This window comes from Colossoma macropomum, unplaced genomic scaffold (genome assembly GCF_904425465.1).
Source record: "Colossoma macropomum unplaced genomic scaffold, Colossoma_macropomum, whole genome shotgun sequence".
In the NCBI taxonomy this organism is placed as follows: domain Eukaryota; kingdom Metazoa; phylum Chordata; class Actinopteri; order Characiformes; family Serrasalmidae; genus Colossoma; species Colossoma macropomum.
This window is the reverse complement of record NW_023494796.1, coordinates 9,854,730-9,880,602: the sequence shown is the minus strand read 5'-3', so window position 1 is coordinate 9,880,602 and position 25,873 is coordinate 9,854,730. Positions and strand designations below refer to the sequence as shown.

The 25,873-nt window shown below is 38.7% G+C and overlaps 1 protein-coding gene across 5 annotated transcripts; it reads right to left on the bottom strand.

The window, feature by feature from the left end:
* Positions 1–11,255: 11,255 nt before the first annotated feature.
* Positions 11,256–24,625, bottom strand: LOC118817075 (C-type lectin domain family 4 member M-like). 5 transcript variants are annotated; one of them, XR_005007936.1, is made up of 7 exons: positions 24,361–24,625; positions 20,013–20,072; positions 18,016–19,347; positions 17,307–17,449; positions 15,969–16,084; positions 15,263–15,424; positions 11,623–11,698 (listed from the first exon to the last, which is right to left on the bottom strand). XR_005007936.1 is itself a non-coding variant. In XM_036583758.1 (6 exons), the coding sequence occupies exons 1-6, from the start codon at positions 24,521–24,523 to the stop codon at positions 11,566–11,568; spliced, it is 1,947 nt and encodes a 648-aa protein (XP_036439651.1). In that variant the 5' UTR covers positions 24,524–24,625; the 3' UTR covers positions 11,256–11,565. The 5 variants fall into 5 exon arrangements, 4 of the variants coding, with proteins under 4 accessions (XP_036439651.1, XP_036439652.1, XP_036439653.1 ...); XM_036583758.1 differs by lacking the exon at positions 15,263–15,424 and having other exon boundaries at positions 11,256–11,698; XM_036583760.1 differs by lacking the exon at positions 11,623–11,698 and having other exon boundaries at positions 14,625–15,424.
* Positions 24,626–25,873: the final 1,248 nt, after the last annotated feature.

The following is a 25,873-nucleotide window of genomic DNA, read 5'->3' as shown; positions in this document are numbered from 1 at the left end:
CATCTGACCACAGAAGAGTTTTCTATTTTGCCTCAGTCCATTTTAAATGAGCTTTGGTCCAGAGAAGACCGTTTTGATGATATTATGTACTGTAGATGGTGGGATATCATGTTGAACATTTTTCTGAAATTGTTCCATAATTTTTAGATGCAGTTTTGTGAACCTCTGCCCATCTTTGCTTCTGAGATACTCTGGCTCTCTAAAATGCTCTTTCTATACCCCAATTGCTCCTCCTGTTTGTATTAGTTTTTCATGAAAAATTAAAATGTCTGACTTTCAACATCTGATATGAGTTCTATTTTCTATTGTGAATAAAATATGGGTCTATGAAATTTACAATCATTGCATTCTGTTATTATTTACATTTTACAGAGTGTTTTGGAATTGGGGTTGTGCTGCATTCAGTGAAATGTGTTTGTATCTATTTTCAGGACTGAGCACTGCAGGCAGAAGATGCTTCATACTGACTGCAGTGTGTCTGGGGCTGCTGTGTGTTCTCCTGCTGGCTGCCATCACAGTCCTGTGGGTCAAGTTCACTGCAGAGAGAGACCAGTTACAGACCCGCTACACCAACCTGACTATAGAGAGAGACCAGTTACAGGCCCGTTACACCAACCTGACTATAGAGAGAGACCAGTTACAGACCAGCTACACCAACCTGACTATGGAGAGAGACCAGTTACAGACCAGTTACAACAAACTCTCTGAAGAGAAAAATCACTTGGACTCAAGCTACTTCAGTGTAGTAAATGAAAGGGATGAGCTTAAGAAGAAACTCTCTTCTGCAGGTAAGCAGACACATTTAAAGTTGAATAGATCAGGTAAAGAATATGGATTTAGTTAAATCACACCACAGTGGTGTTTCAGCTTCAGAATGAGTGTCTTAGGAACTTTTCTGTTTCTCCTTACATTTTCTTATTTAGACTTTCTAAGACTTGAAAGACCCACCATGAGGTTTTTCTTTTTTCTCTATTTAACATGCTGTGATCTGCGAGTTTACACAGTCAGATAACATACGTGAGCACAGCAGTTACTGAGGTAGTAAAACAGTGTGAACACAGTTTTAGCAGCAATGTTCCAGGTTTAGTTCAGTCCTTGAGAGTTTAAAAACCTGATTGCTTGAGGAACAAATTTGTTGCAGAGTCTGGCAGTGTGAGGTGTAGATGTCCATGATGGAGGGGAGAGAGGCCCCGATGATCCTCTCAGCTGTCCTCACTATACGCTGTAGGGTCTTGCGGTCAGAGGTGGTGCAATTCCCAAACAGGCGATGATGCAGCTGCTCAGGATGCTCTCCACAGTCCCCCTGTAGAACATAGTGAGGATGGGAGGGGGGAGATGAGCCTTCTTCAGTCTCTGCAGGAAGTAGAGGCGCTGCTGGGCTTTCTTGGTTATGGAGTTGGTGTTGAGGGACCAGGTGAGGTTCTCTGTGATGTGGACACCGAGGAACTTGGTGCTCCTGACGATTTCCACAGCAGAGCCAGTGATGTTAAGTGGGTGGTGGTCACCTCGCACTCTCTGGAAGTCAACAACCATCTCCTTAGTTTTGTCCACATTCAGAGACAGGTTGTTGGTTCTACACCAGTCCGTTAGCCACTGCACCTCCTCTCTGTATGCTGACTCATCATTCTTTCTGATTAGACCCACCACAGTCGTGTCATCAGCAAACTTGATGATGTGGTTTGAGCTGTATTTTGCAGTACAGTCATGAGTCAGCAGGGTAAACAGCAGCAGACTGAGCACACAGCCCTGAGGGGCGCCGGTACTCAGTATGGTGGTGCTGGAGATGTTATTACCTAAATCCAGGACCCAGTTACAGGGGGAGGTGTTCAGGCCCAGCAGGCTCAGCTTTCCAATCAGCTGCTTGGGGATGATGGTGTTGAATGCTGAACTGAAGTCTATGAACAGCATTCTGACATAGGCGTCTCTATTGTCCAGGTGGGTGAGAACCAGGTGGAGTGTGGTGGAGATGGCATCATCTGTTGAGCGGTTGGGGCGATAGGCAAATTGCAGTGGGTCCAGTGAAGGAGGAAGCTGGTCTTTAATGTGCAAGTGGGGGTGTGGTTTGTGGTGAAGTTTATACATGTGACATGGTTGGGTGGGGGTGGATGGGGAAGTTTATATTTGTGATGGGGTCTGCTGTTTGCAATTACTACTAGCTAAAAGAGAGAAACTGCTGAGAGACGTGCAAATGTGTGAGCACAGGGGTGAATAGTTGTTCCATTGGCAGCAAAATGACTCCTCTTAGGCACAAACACCCACCCCACAGCGAGGTGGAAGCCATTGACGTGGCAGAAATGTTTAGGTGGCATCTGGGGTGGCCAGTAAGATTTCAGGAAAGGCCCTGGTCACTCCGGTCACCCCTTTAGAATCGTGCATGCTTTTGGATCCTTTCACTACTAATTTGAATCACCCTCTTCACCACATGGCTCCCCCACCTGGCTCTTTGTACCAAGTTCTCTTCTTAGGTTATTACAGTTCTAATGTAAATCCTTCTGGAAGCACCTTCTGCAGCTCAGGAACATTTTGTTTGTTGTCTAACCTTTAACCATGTACAGGTGGCAGAGGCTACATTACCATGCATTACCATGGCAGCACAGCCGAACAGAAGTTAAAGCCTGTAAAGGGTGGAACAGAAACAAATCTCACATTTTCCGCCTTCACCTCGCTCTAATAATGAAAAGCTGAGAGCTGTTTAGAGTTAATTATCTTCATAGCGAAGCTCGTTCTGCTCGTTAGTCTGTTTGCTGATAACGCACTTGATTCATTCATGTGACGTTACTGGGCAGGATGTGCGCGTGCAGGTCATTTCAAGAAGCCGAACATTTCGGTGATCGTTGGGCTACTGTGCTTAAATATCTGCACTTTATCTATTTTACTGCATTTGTAACACTAAAATAAATGTTTCTCTGTAATGATAATTTGGGTAGATTTATCCCAATTTCTACATTTTATACATGTTCTGTTCACTTCCTATGTGAACAAATAACAAGCGTCTGCACGTTTTAATGCACAATTACTATTTATTTGATGAATTTGACATATTAACTAATATATTAATATTAACTAATATTAAAAATAAATAGAATTTGTGCTTTATTTGCATACTTAAGTTTGTTCCCTGTAGAGCAGTGGTCACTAGCCTTCCTCCTGGAGATCTACCTTCCTGCAGGTTTGACCGCCAACCCACCTGGAATGCACCTCATTCAGCAAATTAAGGGTATTTGAAGGCAGTAATTAGTTGGATCAGGTGGGGTCCATTATGGTTGGAGATACAGTCTGCAGGAAGGTAGATCTCCAGTTCCAGCGTGGGTGATCGCTGCTGTAGAGGATCTCTTAAATAATTTTCCTTTAAAAAGTCAACAAAACATGCAACGACGTGGAATTCAAACTTTTGCTTCCGATTGTACTTGAAATAATATATCAGCATTTGCCCACAACTCCCATTATCAGTGGGTTAGAAATCACAAATTCTTATTGTTGGAGATTCAGTGGATGAGAACGATTCAGTTCTAAGCTGTATGAGTCTCACTGAACAGAGAGTTGAGCTAAAGATCTGAACTTAAAGCTAAATAAACTCTGACCTGAAACTGATTCAGATTCTCTGGCTTCCAGGTTCTGGATGAAGGGAGAACCAGTTGACCAGGGGAATGAAATTTGTGGTGAGCTTCTGGGCCCTCAATACAGGATGATCTGGAACAACAGGCCATGGTCTGATAAAGAAGAGTGGATCTGTGAGAAAAGAGTGTTTTAATGCTAAATGAATTACTAATAAAATGATGCACAAAACAGGAATAACTTATTAAGCAGTTAAACCACCTCTTTATTGCTTCTGTCTTGGTATTTTAAGAATAAACTGTCTTTTACCTCGGCCCCCCCATGTACAGTGATGGAGTCACAGTTTGAGAACATTGAGAACAGTAGGTGAATTAGGATCACATGAGCCTTTAGTGCATTTAAAACTGTTTCACATGAAATTCTGCATGTCTTATTATGTAAAATCAGCGGTATAGTGTTCAGATCTCTGAGAAATAACATACTGCTACATGTGTGATGCTAAATGTGAGAGAGAGCTTTCACACCTTTAAAGTGTATCATGCATTTAGTTGTATCTGTGTTACTATTATCTTGTTTTTATTTAAAAATAAAAAAAAGTTGTTCATATCTAAAAATATGCAACTGCCATAATTAAAAAAATAGCATTTTAGGCACAACAAATATACTTGTACATCAGTACATTGTTGCTCAGCATCTCATAACCTTCCACAACAGGGATGACAATCTCAGCTCCCGGTGGGCCGTGACTCTCAACATAGTATTTCCCTCTTCTAATGCTGACATCCACTCACAAATGTCTTGCTAATTCACTGATGTGTTAAAGCAGGTATTCAATGAGGTAGAAAGTTAAACTCTGCAGTGCTGCGGCCCACCAGGACCAGAGTACAAGGAGCCTTCATTCAGTATTTAAAACAGTCTATGTTTGGTGTCACACCATAATGATCCACACGAGGGCATCAATGGATTCAAGACAATTGTGAATTCAACACACATCAGTTATACACACAGCGCTGCTTAATTTACCAGACAAAGGGTAAAGTTCGTCCCTGAACTGAATCCAGTATGAACAGTTCTGCAAACCCAACTCTAAAAGTCTGAATATCCTAAGAGGACAAAGAGACTTTTGTAAATGTTGGCAGCTCAACAACCACACTGAACCATCTACTCCCAAACCATCTTAGCCACAGTGGAGTAGAACCCCATAATGACTCTGTGAGGACATTAACAAAAGGGTTAATTAAGGTTAACACACTAAAGGAAAACCCGCTGTTGCACACAAACCATGTGATTCACACATCTTAAAGGACGTCACAGTCTCACGTCAGTGACTGGCATCACTATCTACCACAATCTACTTAATGTAGACCAGGACACTCTTATCACAGGTCACCACAGGCACTCTGCAGTGACTTCCTGCCAGGCACGTGTGATACAGTACAAGGCCACTTTTGAAGTTTTCAGAGTTATTATAGTCAGAGCAGAATGGATATGAGGGGTGATATATATGCAAATTCAGAAATTACTGCAGACAACAAGAGAAATTCAGACAGCAGTGGACATTCATATGAAGACATTTATGCCAATAGACAACATAGAAACTCATAATACCAGGAGGAACTAAAGGAGCTCCATAGAGTACAGTAACTGCAGCAAATATACACATAAAAATGCTGAGAAAGTGGACAAAACCTCTCACTCACATACAGCAGATCCTCAGTACAGAGGTAAGTTTAAGTCTTTACTGGGTTTTTTCAATTACTCATGTATTACTATGCTAAACAGTGTTACAGGCCCACCTTAAAATGTAACACTCACCAGCTTTATTGAGTAACCAAAAGGAATGTCACTTTTTCCTTTGAAAGTTTCTTATATCTTTTGAGTGATCTGAAATTTGGTTGAGATTGATTAATATCTCATGAGAGCTTAGCTAGCAGGTTCATCTTGTATTGTACTGTATCACACAGGAGTAATCCAGTATAAGGCCTTTCACTCTCTGGACCACTTAGAAACTTTGTACAAGTAAATATCAGTTTCAGACCCTAAAACAGACACAGTGTAGTTCAATCAATCACAAGTAGCCAGTGCAATAACTGTGGATTTCAAGCCAGGAAACATGAAAAGAATGAAAAGATGCAAAGTTGCTAAATGAGCAGCATCTCTTTATCTTTTTACACTGTAATAAATGGAACCATTAAAGGGGAATTCCACCCATTTCTTCTGCATAATTCAACTGCTGAGATGTAAAAAAAAGTCATGGATCTCAAACCTACATTTGTCTTTTGAGTGTTTATATGTAATGTTGATGATAAAGTAGTGGGGAATCTGGAAAAAAAAAAGTTTTCTTTGGGGACTGTTTTGCCTCACAATGCTGTGCATGTACCCCTCTGCCATGAATGGCTTTTAAAACATTTATTGTAGGCCAAAAGTTTATTTCAAATCTTAAAACAATGTCTCAGGCATCAGGCAGCGTATTCATAACCATTTAATGTAATCTTTTTGTGTAGTGTTGTTTTATGCAAAAATTTGGAAACATCGGTGGAGTTCCCCTTAAATATATAGCGAGGCCCACAGCAAACAAACACAAACAGAAAGAGGGCTGAATATTCATCGCTGTATGGTCATGGTTTGATGGTACATGCGCAGACACACAGAAAAAGAACTCTGCATGAATGTAAGTAGCTGTCAGCAACCACAAGAGGGAGCCATTCAGCTGATAACTGAGGCTTTAAAACACAGAAGTATATGACATGCGAATAGGAGCCTCTCTCAGTGTGGCTTGCTCACTGTAGCTCCCTGAAACACTGACGTACCAGTCCAGTGCCATTTGGGGGCCCTATCTACAATCAAGAATCACAATAAAAGTTTTATAAATGTCCTTATTGAAGTGATCATTGCATTTTCAATTAGCAAAGCATTGTTACCATGGTTATATAGAATAAGATTTGAAATAAAAACATAATAAAATAAAAGCTTAGACTAAACTAAGCTAAATAAAATGGTTTTCAGTTGCTCTTTAAAGCTAGTAACAGACGATGGCTGACAAATATTAGCTGGTAAAGAGTTCCAGATTTTTGGTGTGTAGAAACAGAACTCTGCTTTTGTGCTTTATCCTGGGAACATTCAGTAAAGCAGAACTTTGATGATGTTTATGATCTCAAAATGCCACAGAACCTGTTCTGATTAATCTAAAGTGGTGAGAATTTGTAAACTTATAGCCTGGATGAAGATTTAACTGTAGCTATTTGAATTACATACAGTTTTCATACTTTTGTTCATAATCAAATTTAGATTGTCTATGGTTTTGTTAAAGATTAGTAGTTCCATGTGGCCAAAAGACAGAATTTAACATGATAAGTGACTTTTGGCCATATGATTTGATCAATGTAAAGAAAAAAAAAACAGATTTATGCTCAGGCAAGTTTAGACAACCAAAGAAAACTTGAAATTTATGGACATTAATTGATTATTTTTTTAAAAATCATATTCATATGTCCCTTTTCAGTAGTGGCATAGGCAGAAATAAATCTTTGGGTATTTCAAATATGCTAATGTCCATTACATCAGGCCATAGCCCAGGGCCAGAGTGGGACTTGTCTGTAGCCTGATGTAATGACTATTCCTAACAGCAGTGCAGTCATCACCCTGCATATTCCAGCACTTTAACTTTAACACTACAACACCCTTCACTATAAAGCATGCTGTGGCAAGATCTTAAATGGGTAGTTTATGCTTGAAAACCCTCCAGTGTGGCCAATTTAAAACAATTCTGCAAAGAAGAGTGGGCCAAAATTCCTCCACAGCAATGAAAAACACTCATCACAAGTTATTGTGAATGTTTGATTGCAGTTGTTGTTGTTAAACGTGGCACCACCCGTTATTAGGTTTAGGGCAAATCTGAGGGAGTAACAAAGCACCTGTTGGAAGGACAGAAAGGCAAAATGTAACCGATTCTGTGGTGAGTTGATGCGTAGCGTGATACTGACAGTGTTCTTTGGTGTGTGTAGCCGTCACTGAGGTGTTTCCTGGTCCTGATCTTTCTCCTTTCTATCAGGCTCTGTCACCACCAATCAGTACTGTCATATTTCTGGAAGTAATTATTAGAGCAAATAAAAGTAAGGATGTATCAAAAGTTCTCTCAGCTAAATAAAGAAAAGACAACAGTAACTGTGTTTGGTAGTGAAGAGGGATTACAAAAGGTTAGTGCTCACCTTGAATCCAGAGGTTAAAGACCTCAACATCACTGAATGTGTTTGGATTACTTTGACTGTGAGAAGCAGAAAATTCAACCAACCTCTAAAAGTGAACTGTGGAGGTGTGGAAAAACATCACTGCAGATTTCTTAAAAAAAAAAAAATCAGTCTCCTGAAAGCTTTCTGTTAAATGTACAGTTTTTGACTGCTTGTAACAAGACATGTGATCAGACATCAGATTTGTGATTAGAAAGTTTGATTGGCCCCTGGAGGCTGAATGAAGCCAATGCGGGACCTGTTTTTAATCTGTAGTTGATTCTTTGATTTGTCAATACAACTGATTTTTTGTACATTTTACAGTTTTTTAATCATATTTACTTAATTACATAAATGCTATTTGCAATGTTAAACATATAGCTGTGTAAAACATTAAATAAGCTAAAAGATTTAATAGAAGTAGCGATAAATAATGAATATGTATTGAAGGCAACATTTGTTAAAATATGTATTGACATTTAATGTTGTTGGTGTTTCACTGTATCGATTGTGAGTCATTGAGTCATTCAGATGAACAAAACTTCAGAGAAACAACACATTACTAGTCTGGTTGGTTTCAGAGGCTCATTTTAACAAAAACAAAAGCACACAAACACCTGTTTGGATCATTTTACAATCAACATGAGTTGAACTCCCTAAAAAAGCTTCTGTGATGGACAGATATTGTTGAGTTATGTACACAATGAGTAAAAGCTGCAGACTCTGTGCTTCAATACTTCAAACTTCAATAAATGCACTATTTCCACTGTCCCTGACTGAGGATCTGGATATGATCAGTAGTGTTTTTGTTTTTTTATAATCTTCTAAAGAACCTTGAGGTTGCATTTTAAACAGACTAAATTTGGGTGTTGCATCACAGTGAACCACAAGAGGGCACCAATCACCAGATCAAAAGCACATCCAACAGTAATCAGTTGTACATACTACATATTGTATAATATCGCAGCATTTTGGTGAAGAAGGAGACCCGGGAGAGGCCAACCCCCCCCCATTTTAATACCGGTCAGTGGCTGTGCTCTGGGTCACCAAGTGCTGTTATCTTGTAAGCCTCTGCTGCTTGCCACACACTTGGCAGTTTTTTACCCTCCCAGAGCTCTTCAGAAACCTGCACTGTCTTTTCTCCAGATAGCATGCGTTGGGCTTCTCCAGTATGAAGACTCTCATCGATACTATCAATCCTGCATTTTAGCACTGCTGGTGTGGTCATCTCTGGCAGCATCTCACTGGAAATGCACAATTTTGCATTACACTCAGTGCAATGACCAGTCATATCAGTGCACTTAGTTGCACTGTGTGGCTACACTTTTGCCCTCTTGAAACTAAGTGTGCAAACTAATTTGGTCATGTTCCATATCTTTTAGGACACAAGACCATGTGTCACGCTTCAAGATGGTTTAAGGTCTTTCATTAGTGGTGCAGCACTGTTCTTGTAGACAACTTCCTCTTGCCAGATGTCTGTCCACTCTTGACGAGGAACGGTACGGTCAAAGTTGATGTTATTTGTCTTTTGCGTGGAATGTGCATCAGAATCAGGGCTGTCACTGTCCTCTATATCTAGGATTTGCCAAACGTTGTGTTGGTTTGTCTTGACAAACTTTTAGGAGTCATTTTTGCTGTGAGTTGTTCACTAAGTTCTGATCACACCTTTTCAGAGGGGCAAGCAATTCACTGTCCTCTGACAATCGTATCCCCAGCAGCATGGATGAGTTTTATGACATCCTTGTTACAAACTGGCAGCTTTGACATCTACGAGAAACACTGTCAGTTATTACTGATGCAGTCAATTTCAGTTACTGTCTTTTCCTATTAACATGTATGTACAGGATATGTTTATATACTTAACTGACCATACATTTATGACTCTGAAATTTGTTTTAAATGTCATTAGTGTGATTGAAATGCTTGGACATTCATCATCTAACAGTGGTTGGTTAGAGGCAAATGTTGAGTCTTTATAAAAATAAATGATTAAATAGTCTATTAATTACCTTGAAAAAAGAGAATAATGTTTATATAACATCTACATTTTTCATGGAATGTCTCTTCCCACAGTGCTCTGAGGAGAGGAGAAAGGAAGTATGCTCAGAGGTCAGTCACACATGTGACTATCAACTTTTTTTCATTGAGGCATAAAAGACAAATTCATGCTGGATTCATGTATAAACATTGCATCGCCTTCTGCATAAAGTATGCTCCAGGCAGGATGGATGGAGGTGGCAGAACAAAAACTCTCTTAAAGGACTTTTCTGAAAGACTTTCCTGAAGTTCACGTGTGTTTGCTGGTTCCAAAAGTGGGGTCTGAGTTCCAGACAGTTTTGTGAATTTAGTGAAATTAATTCTGTTTTCATTCATTTTGAAAATTTAGTGCACAAATACTCATCCAGGTTCTGTGAAGCTACCTCTTAAAAAAAACAAGGTGAGCAGCTTCTTTAAAAATGTTACAATAAAAGGCTATTTTGATAACCCATTTATCACCATTTATAATGTATCCAGTAAACCAGCAAACATTTGTAGATTCCAGTTTCACCAAGATTTTAAAGTTTATTAACTTTTCTCTGCTTAAACATAAAATTTCAACTCAGCATCTGTCCAAAGTGAAAGTCCAGTGTCGTTCTGACATCAAACTGACGTCTGGTGCCTGCACGGTCACTTCAGTAGTAGAAAAAAAAGAGTTGAAGCGTGAAGAAAAAATGTACAGGAGTCTGGAGGAAGCTTGAAATGGCAGTGCCAGTTTATTTTGAGTGGTCCTTTTTAGATGAAATAAACACTCAGACAGACTCTCAGTAACATAACAAGAGACTTTTGATTAACTTTGTAACTTTCTAAACTTTTTTTGTTTATAATCTGCTGGATTCAGTTGTTTTTCACTTTATTTGGAGGGTCTAGATTCATATCTGTAAATGTTTAACTTGAAAGGTCACTGACCACCTAACAGGTTTAATACAGACCATCTCAACATCCTCCACCAGCTGCTATAGACGCACTGCTGACACCTTTCTGTAACTGGAGCTTAACTGGATTAGGCGTTGGTAAAGGTTAGGGTTAGAATTAGGTTTTGGGTTGAGGTTAAGGTTAGAACTAGGATTAGGACCAGGGTTAGGGTTAGGTTTTGTTTATGAAAGTAACATATCAACAATACATCTAAGTATGTAAATAATGTATCAATGTATCTTCCAAATTTATTCTATATTTACCTCAGTGTACTCAGATGCTGCACTCCTGCTACTTCACTGATATGTTGTACTGATGTGTTACAAATACTGTTATGTTAATAGTTTACTAATCATCAACCAAGGACCACTCAGAATAAAGTGTTACTGAAATGGCCATGTAATGTTAGTACCATGTAACTTTGTAACTCAGATGCTGAACTAAGTTACTTGATTTGAAGCAAATTACAACCAACAAAGAGCCAACATGTTAAAAGACATCATTTCACAAATATTTGTAAAGCATCTCTAACCACACATAGAGTCATGCTTTATACAGGGTACAGTGTGATGAAAAAAATATGATTCATTTTTAAGGAAGCTTTAATAAAGTCATAAATCACTTAAGAAATAAAGCAAAATATTGTTGCACTTGTATGCAGTGGAGGCATACTGCCAGTAGAGGGCAGAACGTGATACTCCAAGGCAAATTACCCAAATACGTAACTTTGGGCAGGACAAAGTGGATATTTATATGAAATTGAACATGTGGAAAAAATGAAATTTTATGAAATTATATGATCAAAATGTGAAGCTAAGCATGTATTACACTCTCAACCCGCACTTTTCTCACAGACAAACCAACGTTTAACAGAGCAGCGCAGATCGTTCCACAACTTAATGTCTGGATATAACTCTACACAGTCTTCATCACCCGTATTACTTGGTTCTCCACTGCGCCAGAACCTGAAACCCAAACACAATCAGGTGCTGGTTAGCAAGTTAGCCTTAAAATTGAGAAATAAGAATCAAAAACAACTAAAGAACTTTGCATATTGACTAATTTTCAGTCCTATGAAGTCCAAATATCTAAGCTCTCTTCACTTTACATTACATTAATGCATTTGGCAGATTCTTTTATCCAGAGTAACTTAAAGTTTACAGAAGTGTTACAGAGATACACCCATGTAGCGTTAGGAGTCTTGCCCAAGGCCTCTTGGTATTGGCAGAGAATCTTTTATTTTCACTACGTGATGTGGCCAAAAAACTGCCTCCCTTGTCAGGAAGAGGCTGTGTGACTGACATGCAAAAGGACCACTCACCGCCAGATGCTTTGGTGTGGCATGTAAACTTTGTTTCTCTTTCAAATGATAAAAAATGTGGAACAGAAGTGTGTATACACAGCAAAAGATATGAAGACAAAATGTAGACCAGAGACCAGAACCACGTTTGTTCTGCATTGTAAACTGTGATATTTGTAAATAGCAAAATTGCTATTTGTGATTTTGTATACTTTGTCATGTTATACGTGGTCTCAACCTTAGATGCTCCACCCACAAGTATACTGAGAGTCTGATATCTATTTTAATCTTAGCTGTGTTCATAGGGAGTCTCCTCTGTTGGCAGTTATCACAGGGTGGTGCATGACATCACACAATCACTGCATTTCAGTGCGTTAGGCATTGTGGGTGTCCTTGTTTGCCAATGCCAGTGCTCAAAACATCTGAAAATGGGTCTGCTGGTGTATCAGTCGACCGGTTCTACACAGAACAATAAATTACACATTACACTCACAGATAAGGCGAATAATGATTATGTTGCATGTCAAGGTCTAGAATATTATAGACGGTAAATGAACAGTCGGTTCTCTTGTCGCAAGAAGACCTGAGCATGTTGACAAGGGCCAAACTGTTATATCTTCGAAACGGCTGGGTACATGTAGGACAGAGCATTTTACTTCAAATCAATTAGAATGATTTTGTTTAAATAGATCATTTGCAAACATTTAATTATGTAGAAAGCTTGAAAAAAATTGTGGAATTCCCCTTTTCCCCATTCCACTAGCGTACACATGTACAGTATTGTGATATGATTTACTCCAAAGCCATTTCTGTTGGTCTGTTCATCATAAAATGTTCATACAATGAAAACAGTTGCTGGTGTTAAAAAAGAGAGAAAGAAAAACGTAGTTAAAGAAAGTTTTTGTTTTAGCTGTGATGAAAAAATATATTTGGATTTTAAATATGACGGATCAGGTAAGGCCGACATGTTTGCAGTGTTTGTTGTGTTAAGACCAGGGGAGTATTTCATAAAGCAGATCTTCTAGGTTAGCCTGGGAACTTTTTAGTGATTTTCCTCTTCACCAGTTTGGCAATAGATCACTGCAGTTATGCATCATTCTGTAGTCTGCATTATGCCCATATTAGGAGCGCCTGGTCTAAGCTCAAATTCTCTATGGCCAGAATGAATAGGGTTTTCAGAAATCGCCTCTATCTCACGCTGTGTTTGTTTTGAGTACATTTTTCTCCCAAATATCACTGGATCCCCTGAATTATGAGGTCGTTAAAGAGCCTTAATACCTATATTGCTACATGCAAGCTAAGGCTGCTGCGCTTCAATTTGACATCACTAAGCTACACAAAACTAAGGCAGTCTATGGTGGTGCTTTGACAAGTTGTGCTGCCTCATCGAAATGTTCTACCATAGCGCATATTTATAGGTAGCTTCGTACATAAGACTCTAGGCAGGATGTTTTGACAGCCTAAATCTCTTTATAAAAAATGCTACCAGTGTCAAAACTATAAGGCTCTTCTTTTTTGCAGCTTCTTTTTCGAGTTTTTCTGTTCCACCTTAAATGATGCGGCAGTTGTTTTTGTGTTTAGCATCACAAACATTATCAAACGGGACAGAACAATACTGACCTGTTGGTTCTGTGAAGCTGCAAAAATAAGTTCATGTTACCAGCTTGACCTCCTCATCCCTTTCATATCTTTCAGCTCTTGCTGAAGCTGAAGTCAGCTTCTGATTCGCCAGCTTCTTGTTTGAATTTTCCCATTTCTCCTTAAATGGTGCTGCAGTTATTATTATAATGTATCTGTTGAACCATTTTTAAAGTAAAAAGGGATGATTTGAACAAGAAACTGGAGAAGATCCATCCATCCATCATCTAAACCGCTTATCCTTCTGGGTCGCGGGGGGGTGCTGGAGCCCATCCCAGCTGTCATTGGGCGGAAGGCGCTGGAGAAGATCCTTATCAGAAAATTAAAAGAATAATAGACCAGCATTAAAAGAATAATTAGGATATTCTGATAGCCTAAATCAGACTATCAGAGGTAAGCAGTAATATTAAGCTGAGTCTGTACTGAATTAGCCTGAGTGTGGGTAACGTTAAGCTTGTACAGCTTGGAGGAAGGGAAAGATCTATTTTGTTTAAGTGAGTATCAGATGAAAAACAGTTAACAGCATCGTAACCTTCATTACTTAAAAGGGAAACTTGGTTCTTTTGTTCTAACCTGTTTTCATTTGCCCTCGGTCTGTACATGGAAATACACGGCCACACTGGCAAAGCATGCTGTTTTGTGTGGCTTTAAGGAGTGAGCCAGTTTAATGACATCAATTTTGTGCACAGCATTATTAACTTACATGTAGCAATATTAATACAGTGTTTCAACTCTTTAACGACCTCATAATTCAGAGGATCCAGTGATTCTTCCAGAGAAAAATGTTCACTGGACAAAACATATCAGCTTTGGAACATTTTTGATTACCACAGGATGGTCATCAAAATGTTTCCCATTTTTCTCGTAGAGAAATTTTTTTTAGACCTAGAGATACATTAGAGCATGGCACCGACTACAGAATGACGACACAACTTCAATGTTCTTGGGACTCTATACTGACACCTAGTGGCAAGGGTGATACAAAGCTTCTATACTGCTCCCGATGTTGTGGAGAGGTAGTCATCTTCTCCTTATTTGACAGTGAAGTGACGGTCTGCGTTGGCAGTGTTGCTCAACGGATGTGGAAGTTAAGTTAATGATAACTACAAGAAATGTTTTTTTTTTTTTTAATTCTGTGTAGTCAATAACTGATACAGCTGTCATAATCAATTTAACCAATATCTGTTCAAGTAACGCACAACAGCTACCAAATGCATCGAGCAGCGCTATGTAATGTTTGTTTGTAAATCATTTTCTATCTTTGCTGTCACTCACAGTTGAAACTGACCTGACTGAGAAAGTGACAGCAGCTGACAGCAGGTCAGCTTATTATTTACTCTTCCTGATTTGGACCAAACACTTTCACAACAATACTAAATGCTGCAGAATGGAACTAGAGTCATGTGGACGACTTCTATTTGTAGGTGGATAAAAGCTTTCGCTCGGGTATGTAGCGGGAATGTTAGGATTAATGCTAGCACCAAAATACTGCTATACTTTGACGCATATTTATACTTTTTTAAAAATTCAACCATGTAACTTTTTAGTCATGTTGACAATGCCAGACAACAAAGTAAGTATTTGACCCCACCTTTCCAGCAGAAAACATAACTTCATCGTCACTCTGAAGTCCTCTGTCTTGTACCCTGGTTCTGGTTCTTTGTGGACGCTGATCTTTCAGTTTTCTTCCTACATTTTATTTCATTTTTCAGACGATGTAACCTTACTTACTGCTGACTCCCCATTGTTTCTGCTGGTAAAGAGTAGCGATGATCCTCCATGATCAATTGTTCCATTCAATATTTAGCAACACACATGTCACCTGTCACCAGGTACTGCATTGAGTAGCCTATGAGAAAGTAACAAGCATAACCTTGGCAGCTTTAACCCACAGCTCATTTTGATAAATTGGTTTCATATGAGCCTTTGATTATTGTGATTATTAAGGTGATTATTCATCTCATGTGAGTCTGTCATAAAAGAGACTTAGACAGTGACAAATCACTTTTATACATAGCATTGTTTGCCTGGAACATCACTTATTTCTCTTCCAAGGCTCCCTGAAGGCCTGTCGAATAGGAGAAGAGCTAAGGAACATTCCTATTGGTCAGTCCTCAAATTTTGCTTAAAGCTATGCTGCTTTGTGAAAGATCCCCTGGACGCTTGCCCAGAGGCCCATGATGATGGTAACAAAGGATTGTGTTTGCATGTAGAGAGCACAGAAAATTTGAATTTAAATAATATTTTCTTCACCAGATTTGAGTAACTCTCATTTGCATGTATATTCTCAGTCTTACGTAGTGGTCAGTGCTGAGCCGTCCACCCATTTCCACGAGCCCTCTGCGTGACTGTCAGTCAGACCAATCCAAAGCATAATCCCCTCAGTTTTGCCTAAAATACTGAAGAGGAAATCCTGTGAAAATGGAAGCACAACATTACAGGTGAATTTCCAAAAAAAAAAAAGAAGAAAGATTTGGTGTGAAATGTTTCATTGTAGAGAACCTCACCAATTCAAATTTCCTTACAGTGGTGGTGATAGGAACCAGGGGTCACAAATAGTGATAAAAAGTAAAATAGTGGTAAATCTGGAAACAATGGTCGGCACAGTTGCGTGCACTTTTGAATTACCAGCCTTTTGTTGCTCTCGTCCCAACTTTTTTGGAACACATTGCTGGCATCAATTTCAAAATGGGCACATTTTTCAAAAGCAATAAAATTTCTCATGTTCAACATTTGATTTGTTGTCTTTGTACTATTTTCAATGAAATATCAGGTTTAAATGATTTGTACTTCAGTGCATTTTGTTTTTATTTGTGTCCCACAGTGTCCCAACTTTTTTGGAAATGGGGTCGTCATTTCTTTCTAGTCAGACCTTAACTTTATCTAGTTGAAATTTAATATTTGCTTTTTTAGACGTGTGAACTGAATTTCTGATATAAGGAATTAAATATTTACTAGTTGAAAATACATTTTCAAATGTGTAAATGTAATTTTTAGATCGAGAAAAATAAGAAGGAAAAGCTAAGCAGTGTGTTATAGTAATTAGAATTTTAATTGTGTGGGTAAAAAAATACGTGTTAAACTTTAATTCATGTCTACATGAATTGGCAAAGACTTCAATTATCACACATGAAAAATGTACAGTTTATTATTATTTTCCAGGCTCTGTGCTGGTGCCTGTTCTCTTTTCATTTTACTTTTTCCCCACACAAATAAAATTAAATTGTCCTGCTGAAATTCTAATTACTATGGCATTGGTCAATATGTGTGATCTCATTTACATGTTGATTATGATTGGCTCAATAATGCAGCATTGAAAAGTGTGTTAATCACCGCCACAGTGGCTTTATGAATAGGTCTTGTTCACTGCGCCGCATATTACTACCAAGTTTTATGAGTCTGGCCCATTGTCTCAGATATCTAGAAATGTATTCATAAGCAATTTGAGTAATTATATTTCTGTGAGGGACCTATAGAGATATTAAGCTTTTCAGACATCTGGTTTCTATCACCACTGTGAACAATTCTGACTTCTTACTTCTCTAGAAAAGAGCATTTCACTTCACAGCATTCTGAATGACTTTATATATAAACAGTTTGTTCGTTTTCTCTCTCTCTCTCTCTCTCTCTCTCACCTGTTCTTCTCTGCTGTTTATGATCACCAGGTCAGCGTCTTTCTGTCTGCAGTACTGTCTGCTATCATACCAGTTCTTATTCTCAAGAGCGATGTAGTAAAGACTGGACCTGAAGTACAACCATCCCAACCCATTTTGTGCACCTGTTAAGACAGAAAATTAAGAGACACTTCCAACCTTGCTCCATGCATTTGTCTATGCAATGAATTTACAATACTCATTGATTTGACAGACATATAACCATCATGAAATTATGAGCATGCGCCCACTGCACATTTCATTACATTATTTCATATTGATTCACATTGCGTAGCTTTTTTTTTTTACCTACCATTTAAGTAAAGATTTTCGCTTGGGCCCTTATGAGATTTTATATTTTAGGTTAGCACCAAGCTAATGGTCCCATATTTCAAATATATGACAAATATTGTCATACATTATATCCAAGTTATTTACTAACGCAGCAGTATTATATCAAAGGTGTTACCCAAAAAAAAATAATAAATTAGGGTTAATAGAAATGACTAACAAGAAGAGCCCTGGGCAGAACTGTGAGCATTTAGGCTGCAGGGGTCAAACCCAGAGCGAAGACACCCTTTGCCTCCAAAAAACGCAGCTAGCATTCCTCACTTAGTCTTCTCAGACTCAGAGCTGTTCCTGGGATTTTTTTTTTACCATCACTTAAATGAGTTTTGAAGTATTTACTCACGTAAGTCATTCAGCTTCTGCTGAAGTCTGTTTTTCTCCTTCTGCAAAAGGTCCATCTGGTTTCTCATGGTGTTGGAGCTGCTCTGTAAGTCTTCCTTTTCCTTTGCTATTTGCTGAATTTTAACCTGTAGCTGTTGTTTTTCAAAAGTCAGGTTGTTGTAACTGGTCTGCAACTGGTTTCTCTCTACAGTCAGGTTGGTGTTACTGGTCTGTAACTGATCTCTTTCTGTGATTAGGTTGTTGTAACTGGTCTGTAACTGGTCTCTCTCTACAGTCACATTGGTGTAACTGTTCTGTAACTGCTGTCTCTCTGTGATTAGCTTGTTGTTACTGGTCTTTAACTGGTCTCTTTCTGCAGTTAGGTTGGTGTTACTGGTCTGTAACTGGTCTCTCTCTGTGATTAGGTTGGTGTAACTGGTCTGTAACTGGTCTCTCTCAGTGATTAGGTTGGCGTAACTGGTCAGTAACTGGTCTCTTGCTACAGTCAGGTTGGTGTAACTGGTCTGTAACTGGTCTCTCTCTGTGATTAGGTTGTCGTAACTGGTCTGTAACTGGTCTCTCTCTACAGTCAGGTTGGTGTTACTGGTCTGTAACTGGTCTCTTTCTGTGATTAGGTTGTTGTAACTGGTCTGTAACTGGTCTCTCTCTACAGTCACATTGGTGTAACTGTTCTGTAACTGCTGTCTCTCTATGATTAGCTTGTTGTTACTGGTCTTTAACTGGTCTCTTTCTGCAATTAGGTTGGTGTTACTGGTCTGTAACTGGTCTCTCTCTGTGATTAGGTTGGTGTAACTGGTCTGTAACTGGTCTCTCTCAGTGATTAGGTTGGCGTAACTGGTCAGTAACTGGTCTCTTGCCACAGTCAGGTTGGTGTAACTGGTCTGTAACTGGTCTCTCTCTGTGATTAGGTTGCCGTAACCGGTCAGTAACTGGTCTCTCTCTACAGTCAGGTTAGTGTAACTGGTCTTTAAGTGGTCTCTCTCTGTGATTAGGTTGTCATAACTGGTCAGTAACCGGTCTCTCTCTACAGTCACATTGGTGTAACTGGTCTGTAATTGGTCTCTCTCTACAGTCAGGTTGGTGTAACTGGTTTGTAACTGTTCTCTCTCTATGATTAGCTTGTTGTTACCTGTCTTTAACTGGTCTCTTTCTGTAATTAATTTGGTGTAACTGGTCTGTAACTGCTCTCTCTCTACAGTCAGGTTGTTGTAACTGGTCTGTAACTGGTCTTTCTCAATAGACATAAGTATGATGGCAACCAGAAAGACAATGCAGAGCAGCTCAAGACACAGTATAGCCAGTCTGTTGCATCTGCTCCTTTTAGTGTTATTCCCTGAAAATAGAAAGAAATTCAGATAATTATTAGACCTTTCAAATGTAGCAGCTGTTCACCTCAGTGTCTGTCTGTGTGAGTTGTAGATCGGAAACAATTCAATCTCAGACATTTTACTATTCACAAGAGAGACGCAGGGCACAAAGTAACGGGGTAAAATGTAACATTTTTCCATGTAGTAAAATAGGTTAAAGTAAAACGTACATCCGGTCATCTTGTTAGCAACGGCACCTGTGAATTTTCAAGGCAGTCACAGATACGTCTCAAGACTCACCCTGAAAACCTATATTGTACTGTGAAAGTACACTTTTCTTAATCTTATTCTTGTATTCTTAACACCTGTCCTATTTTGGCTGCAGTAATAAAGCATATTACAAACTCACAGTGAGAGACTAATGTACAACTTCCACATTGCGCTGCTATTGGCTAAATTGTTCACAATGAGTAGATGCTTTTCATTTGTAGCAGACGTGCAGGCTGTTCATATTAAAAGTATTAATGTTGCTCAAATTATTCCGCAAAACTCAAAATGTGTTTGATTGCGCCCCCCTCTCCTCTACACAATACAATAAGATCATTTAAGATGCTGAAGTCATATTTCGGTTCCTCATAGAGAATAGTTAGAGGTGGGCAATATGGTAAAAATATAATATTACAATCCTTACAGATGATGTGTCCCTCACGACTGACCATCCAGCGTTCACTACACCTTGCTGTTTTCTCACCTGAAAAAAAAACAAATGAAGAGCCACTGGCAGAACGGACAATGCCACTTAGCCGAAATACACAATTGTTGTTGACTGACCCACCCTTAACTAGCATGCATGACGTCATCTAGCTGTGATGTCAGCATCAGTGAGTAATTTGGCTTGGAAAATCATCTAAAATCCTGATGTTATTGCTCTGCTTTTTGGCCTTCATATTCCAACAAAGGGTTAAAACAGCGACATGATTCACACATCCGATCACTCATCAGACTCTGCCCTCACATTCATTCACCTGTGACCATCCATCAGCCAGCAATCCAGCAGCAAAATCACCCAAACCCCACTCGCTACTGTTATCTCTGCTCTTAGCCTTCACATTATAAACGCTATAAAAAGGGCTTTTAGTTTACATTGATTTTGAGTATTAAAAATATCTGATATTAAATATGCAACTCAATTTGTAATTAAAAGTAAAGCCTGCCTTGCTGTGTATAGCACTGAGCATGAATTCAAGAGGACAGAAAATTAATAAAAAACATGTCCGCCTCAAAATAACCAATAGAATTAATCACCATCAACATTATTGCACTTTCAGCTCACAGACACTGCAGACTAACAATTTCTGAAAAGGTATCTGAGGTACCACTTGTTTTCAAGATCATTAAAAAAATACAAACTTTAGCAGGCGCTAGGTAAATTTTTAATCAGAAATGACCCAAATTCATAAAGATAACAAATTTCAAACAATTGTATATCTAAGTAGCCCAGGGTCTCCTGAATATAACAATAAATGGCATGTGTGACTGTCACATGAAAATACTTTACAATTGCAATTGTAATGGACCCAAAAAATACCAAAAATATTCTCCAAAATTTTAGGTTTCTAAGGGTTAATTTACCCTCTCCAGAGCTAGTTATATAAAATAGTCAGATATCAACCACAGGCTAACATGATGCAAATGCTTTCAGACACCAACTGGCTAAACTACATTAGGGTGGTATTTTGTGCAGAGAGATGTGATGTTACTCAGGCTAAACACTGCGTATGTAACACATTTGCTTTAACAAAACTGTGATTTCAGTTTCAAAAAACACTGACAGGACCACAGAATTCAGCTGTTAGCTAATTTAGTTAGCTAGTTATCAAATTCTCACTCTCTCTCTCTGAATTCTCCTCTGTGAATCAAGCTCAGCCAACACAAACCAGATATAACAAAAACAAATCTAGGGCAATTTATATATTAACTAATAGATATTAATATAAAAGGAACTTACTTTGTCCAGTGTTGCACAGGAGGGAAAGGCAAGCTTAAGGGATAATGCACTGCTAAGACGGTCTTCAGTCTTACCCATATTCGATGGCTAGTTGAATGTTACAGATGAGATTTATATTTCCTTACAAGCAAAATGAAAAGCTATGCTATAATGTAAAGCATGAAAGTGGATGAAAATATCAAGGAATTGCAACAAGCTACTGCTATGATAGCTTCATATCGCGCAACCACTGTAATGCATTGGTTTTACAAGAAATAGATGTTTTTAAGGATAACATGATAATACCGTAAGATCACTTGTCAATGTTGTGTGCCAGACAGCAAGTAAATTGTGGCTGCGATGTCACAACACCTAAAGGTTTGGTTGTCTCTTATGTACAGGCAGTTCACAAGCTTTGTGTTATTAGATTAAAATTTCCCCTCTTGAAACATAAGACAATGTTTTTGGTAATGTAGGCTATAATTTTCAAAAACTGCAGCTCTTGTTATTTGAAAATGGCACTCTCTTAATCTTTCATCCCTACCTGCTCCCTGTATAGTGCACTGCGTAGGTCATAAAACTGTGACTCTAAACCCACATCAGACACTGAATGTTAGCTGGAGAGTCATAGCGTTTATAAAATGGCTTTCTGTTTAATATATAATGCACTGTTTGAGTGCAGAAGCCTACCTTTCATAACCTATGAAGTGCACTACATAGGGAAAAGGGAGCCATTCAGCCCAAGTCTTTGGAAAAAACGCAAGCTGTAATAAAGGCAAAGGATGGACACACTAATACTGAACAATTTGATGATATGTTTAGTTGTAGAGGTTTTGGTATGATTTTCTGTTAAATATGTTTTCTGCTGTTTTGCACTGAATAACATACTTAATTGCAGTTATGACTGGAAAAGTAGGATGAAAAAAGAGATGTTTGAAGGATGAAATGAAGGATGTTTTCAGACTTTTGCACTGTACTATAAAGCAACTGATGTAGGTTGTGTGTTGACTAGTTTAGCTTATAGCAAGATGACAGAGATGACTGTCACGCATTCGGCAAGAGGTCAAAGGAAAACGGACTCCATTTCCCAGAATCCCTCGGGAGATCACGTCACGGCACAACGTCCTTCAGAGATGGAGGACAACACGGACTCCATTACCCAGAGTTCTAGGGAAACTCACGTGATCACTGACTCTCAAACACGCTCCTATCAGAGATCTAGTTCCCCTGAATACTGATGTGTCACACCTGTGTAGGATGTCATATGACTCAAGCTGTTTAGTTTATAAGCCCGGGCTTTAGGTAGGCACATTGCGAAGTATTGTTTCCTTGAGAACTACTGAGCGTTTGTATTCATATGACCGATACTCTGTTTTTGACCTATGCTTTGTTTGTCTGGATTCTGCCTCTTGTCTTACCCTTTGGATACTTTTGCCTGTCTTTGCTGACCTGTGTTTTTTGACCCCTTTTTCTGTTATTTGGATTACGTTTTTGCTCTGCCCTCTTTGGATTGTTTGCTTGGTATTTTTTGAATACACTTTGGCCTAGAGTGATTTAATCTACTGCTCTTGTTATTTTTTATCCGCGAGCGTCTGTTTTTTTTTCTGTCAGCACGTTACAATGACATGGACATTTTCACACAGTTTTGAATTTAGTTTTAGGAAGAAACATAAAAATTACAGTAAACATACAATCTGTCAGAAGTATATTAATGTATATTAATTTGAAAACAAACAAAACATCTGCAGGACAAGCTACACTCCCTAACACTGAAGTCTGCTACAGAGGAAAACAATGTTGATGATACATTTTATTACTTTTAATTTCATGAACATTTTCCAGCTCCACTCACAACAATACTACAAGAACTGTGAATTCTGAAATGTAAGGGTGCACAAAATGTGGGTGGACCATAAAGGGTTGAGTGATGCCACAGAAAAACCACATTTGGTTCCCTAAAGAACCAGGTTTGAAAGAGAGTTGTGAGTATGAAGAACCTTTCAAAGACCTAAAGAACTTTCACACAATATAAAGGTTCTTTACTAATCAAAGGCTTCTTTTTAGAACTTTTACATTATCTGGAGGCTTTTTCAACTTGGAAAGAATCCTCACATTCAAACATCTCATTTACAAAACTGGTTCTCTGAAGGACCATCCATCAAAAGGTTCTTTATTGAACCAAAAGTGGTTCTTCTATGTCCAAAGTCCGGCCCCAGGGCCAAATGTGGCCCAGGGACAGATTTTAATCGGCCCCTGGCTTCTGTTTTAGTGTGTGTTATAAGTGTGTATACTGCACTTCTTCCTTCCACCTGATGGTGGCAGTAGTGCTGTAAAATCACAGTGTAACGCACGGCACTGCGGTAACAAAGTTAGCTAAAGTTTAAGAGCCTTCCTTCTCTGACTAGACCTGCAGTTTCATTTACTGAATGCCATTTAGTCCATAAATCTCAAACTAACACTGAGAACCAGAGATTTTGATGGAATTTGGAACTTTTTCATCGAGAGCCGCCGCAAATGAGCCTCAGGAGAGAAACTAAAGCACCAACTTCTTTTCAGAGCAAATTCAAATTCAGTTGAGTAAATATTAACCCTTTAAGACTGAACAATCACGGCAGTGATTTCTGAATAGTTCTGCATTTATTATATGTAAAGATCAAACTGAAAATGTATAGATTTTTACCTATTTTTATCTAGTCTGATCAAATAAACACTTGAATAGGAAAATTTATACATTACACAATACATTGTTAGTCTTAAATAATTTAATAATTTGTTATAAGCGCTGACTGATCCAAATCCAATCCAACAATATAAGAGGCCTTGTGCATCTTGTATACAGTGATAGGAAACACAGAGTCTATGTGTATTTTTAAACTATTTTTTAAAATATTTTGAATAATTTGTAAATAATATTTCAGCCTCAGATATTTTTACACTGTATGATTTGGCCCTCTTTACAAAAAGTTTGGACACCCCTGTTCTATGTCATCACTAAAAGGACCCTTTCTAGAATCTTTACTTTTAAGAGTGTATGCATATGAATATACTGCACCTGCGTTCTCAGATTCATTGGTGCTTCTGGTCATGTGAGTCTTCAGGTTCTCTTCATTTACAAGAATTTCTTCAAACAAACTGTCACAGTCTTCTGAATCAGGTTTGCTGACTTTAGTAATCTTTGACTTTGCATTTATAAAGATATTCTCCCTCATCTCCATTCTTCAGCCTGGTCCTACAGACGTGTGTGAATCAGTTCGGATAGGTTCTCCACAGGGCTTTAACAATGGTTGAAATGTGTCTTTTAAAGTGCTTCTGTTCTTCTGAACGCCTACTTCCTTCCTCCTACTAATTCTGTTTACTGGTGTCCCAATAGGCTACAACATGTCAGATGTCAGGCTGTGGACATGACAAACTGCCCCTTTATAAACTGAGAATTCAAGACCAGAAGCTGGGTATGTAGCCTGTGCTCTGTAAACAAAAGACCTAGATTATTATCTTTGAAGTCAGGGACTGATCATGTTCTTGTGAGGCCTCCCAAACTCTAATAATAACACTAAATAAATACAAGCCCATTTCCAAAAAAGTTGGGATGCTGTGTAGAATGTAAATAAAAATAGAATGCAATGATCTGCAAATAATGTAAACCACATTTTAAAAGAAAATACTACAAAGACAATACATCAAATGTTGAAACTGAAATTTTATTGTTTTTAGAAAAAAATATGCCCGTTTTGAATTTGATACCACATGTTCCAAAAAAGTTAGGACGGGGGCATGTTTACTACTGTGCTGCATCACCTCTTCTTTTAACACCACTCTGTAAGCGTTTGGGAACTGAGGAGACACTGCTGTAGTTTTGAAAGTGAGATGTTTTCCCATTCTTATTTGATATCAGATTTCAGCTGCTCAACAGTTCAGGGTCTCCATTGTCATATTTTTCATTTCATAATGCGCCAAATGTTTTCAGTGGTGGCAGGTTTAGCGCCCGGACTCTTTTAATACAGAGCAGTGCTGCTGTAATACATGCAGAATGTGGTTTGACATTGTTTTGCTGAAATGATCAAGGCCTTCCCTGAAAAAGACGCAGTCTGGATGGCAGCATACGCTGCCAAAACATGTATATATCATTCAGCATTAATGGTGCCTTCACAGATGTGCACGTCACCCATGCCATGTGCACTAATGCCCCCCCTATACCATCATGAAAACTGGCTTTTGAACTGTGCACTGATAACAAGCTGAGTGGTCTTAAGCCCGGAGGACACAGTGTCCATGATTTTCAAAAAGAATTTCAAATGTTGATTCGTCGGTTAACAGGACACTTTTCCACTTCGCCTCAGTCCATTTTGAATGAGCTCGGGCCCAGAGAAGGTGAGAGTGAGCGTTTCTGGATCCTGTTTATATACATTTTCTTCTTTGCATTTTAGAGTTTTAACTTGCATTTGTGGATGCAGTGATGATCTGTGTTCACAGACAGTGGTTTTCAGAGGTGTTTCTGAGCTCATGCAGTGATTTCCACTACAGAATCATGTCTGTTTTTAATGCAGTGCTGTCTGAGGGCCCAAAGA

Excerpts from the sequence above, each read along its gene's own strand:
- LOC118817075 (XM_036583758.1), bottom strand. The coding sequence starts at position 24,523 with ATGGAGATGAGGGAGAATATCTTTATAAATGCAAAGTCAAAGATTACT. Across the intron at positions 17,450-18,015 it reads GCAGAAGCTGAATGACTTAC|GTGCACAAAATGGGTTGGGA; the intron begins GTGAGTAAATAC and ends CTGTCTTAACAG. Across the intron at positions 16,085-17,306 it reads TAAACAGCAGAGAAGAACAG|GATTTCCTCTTCAGTATTTT; the intron begins GTGAGAGAGAGA and ends CCATTTTCACAG.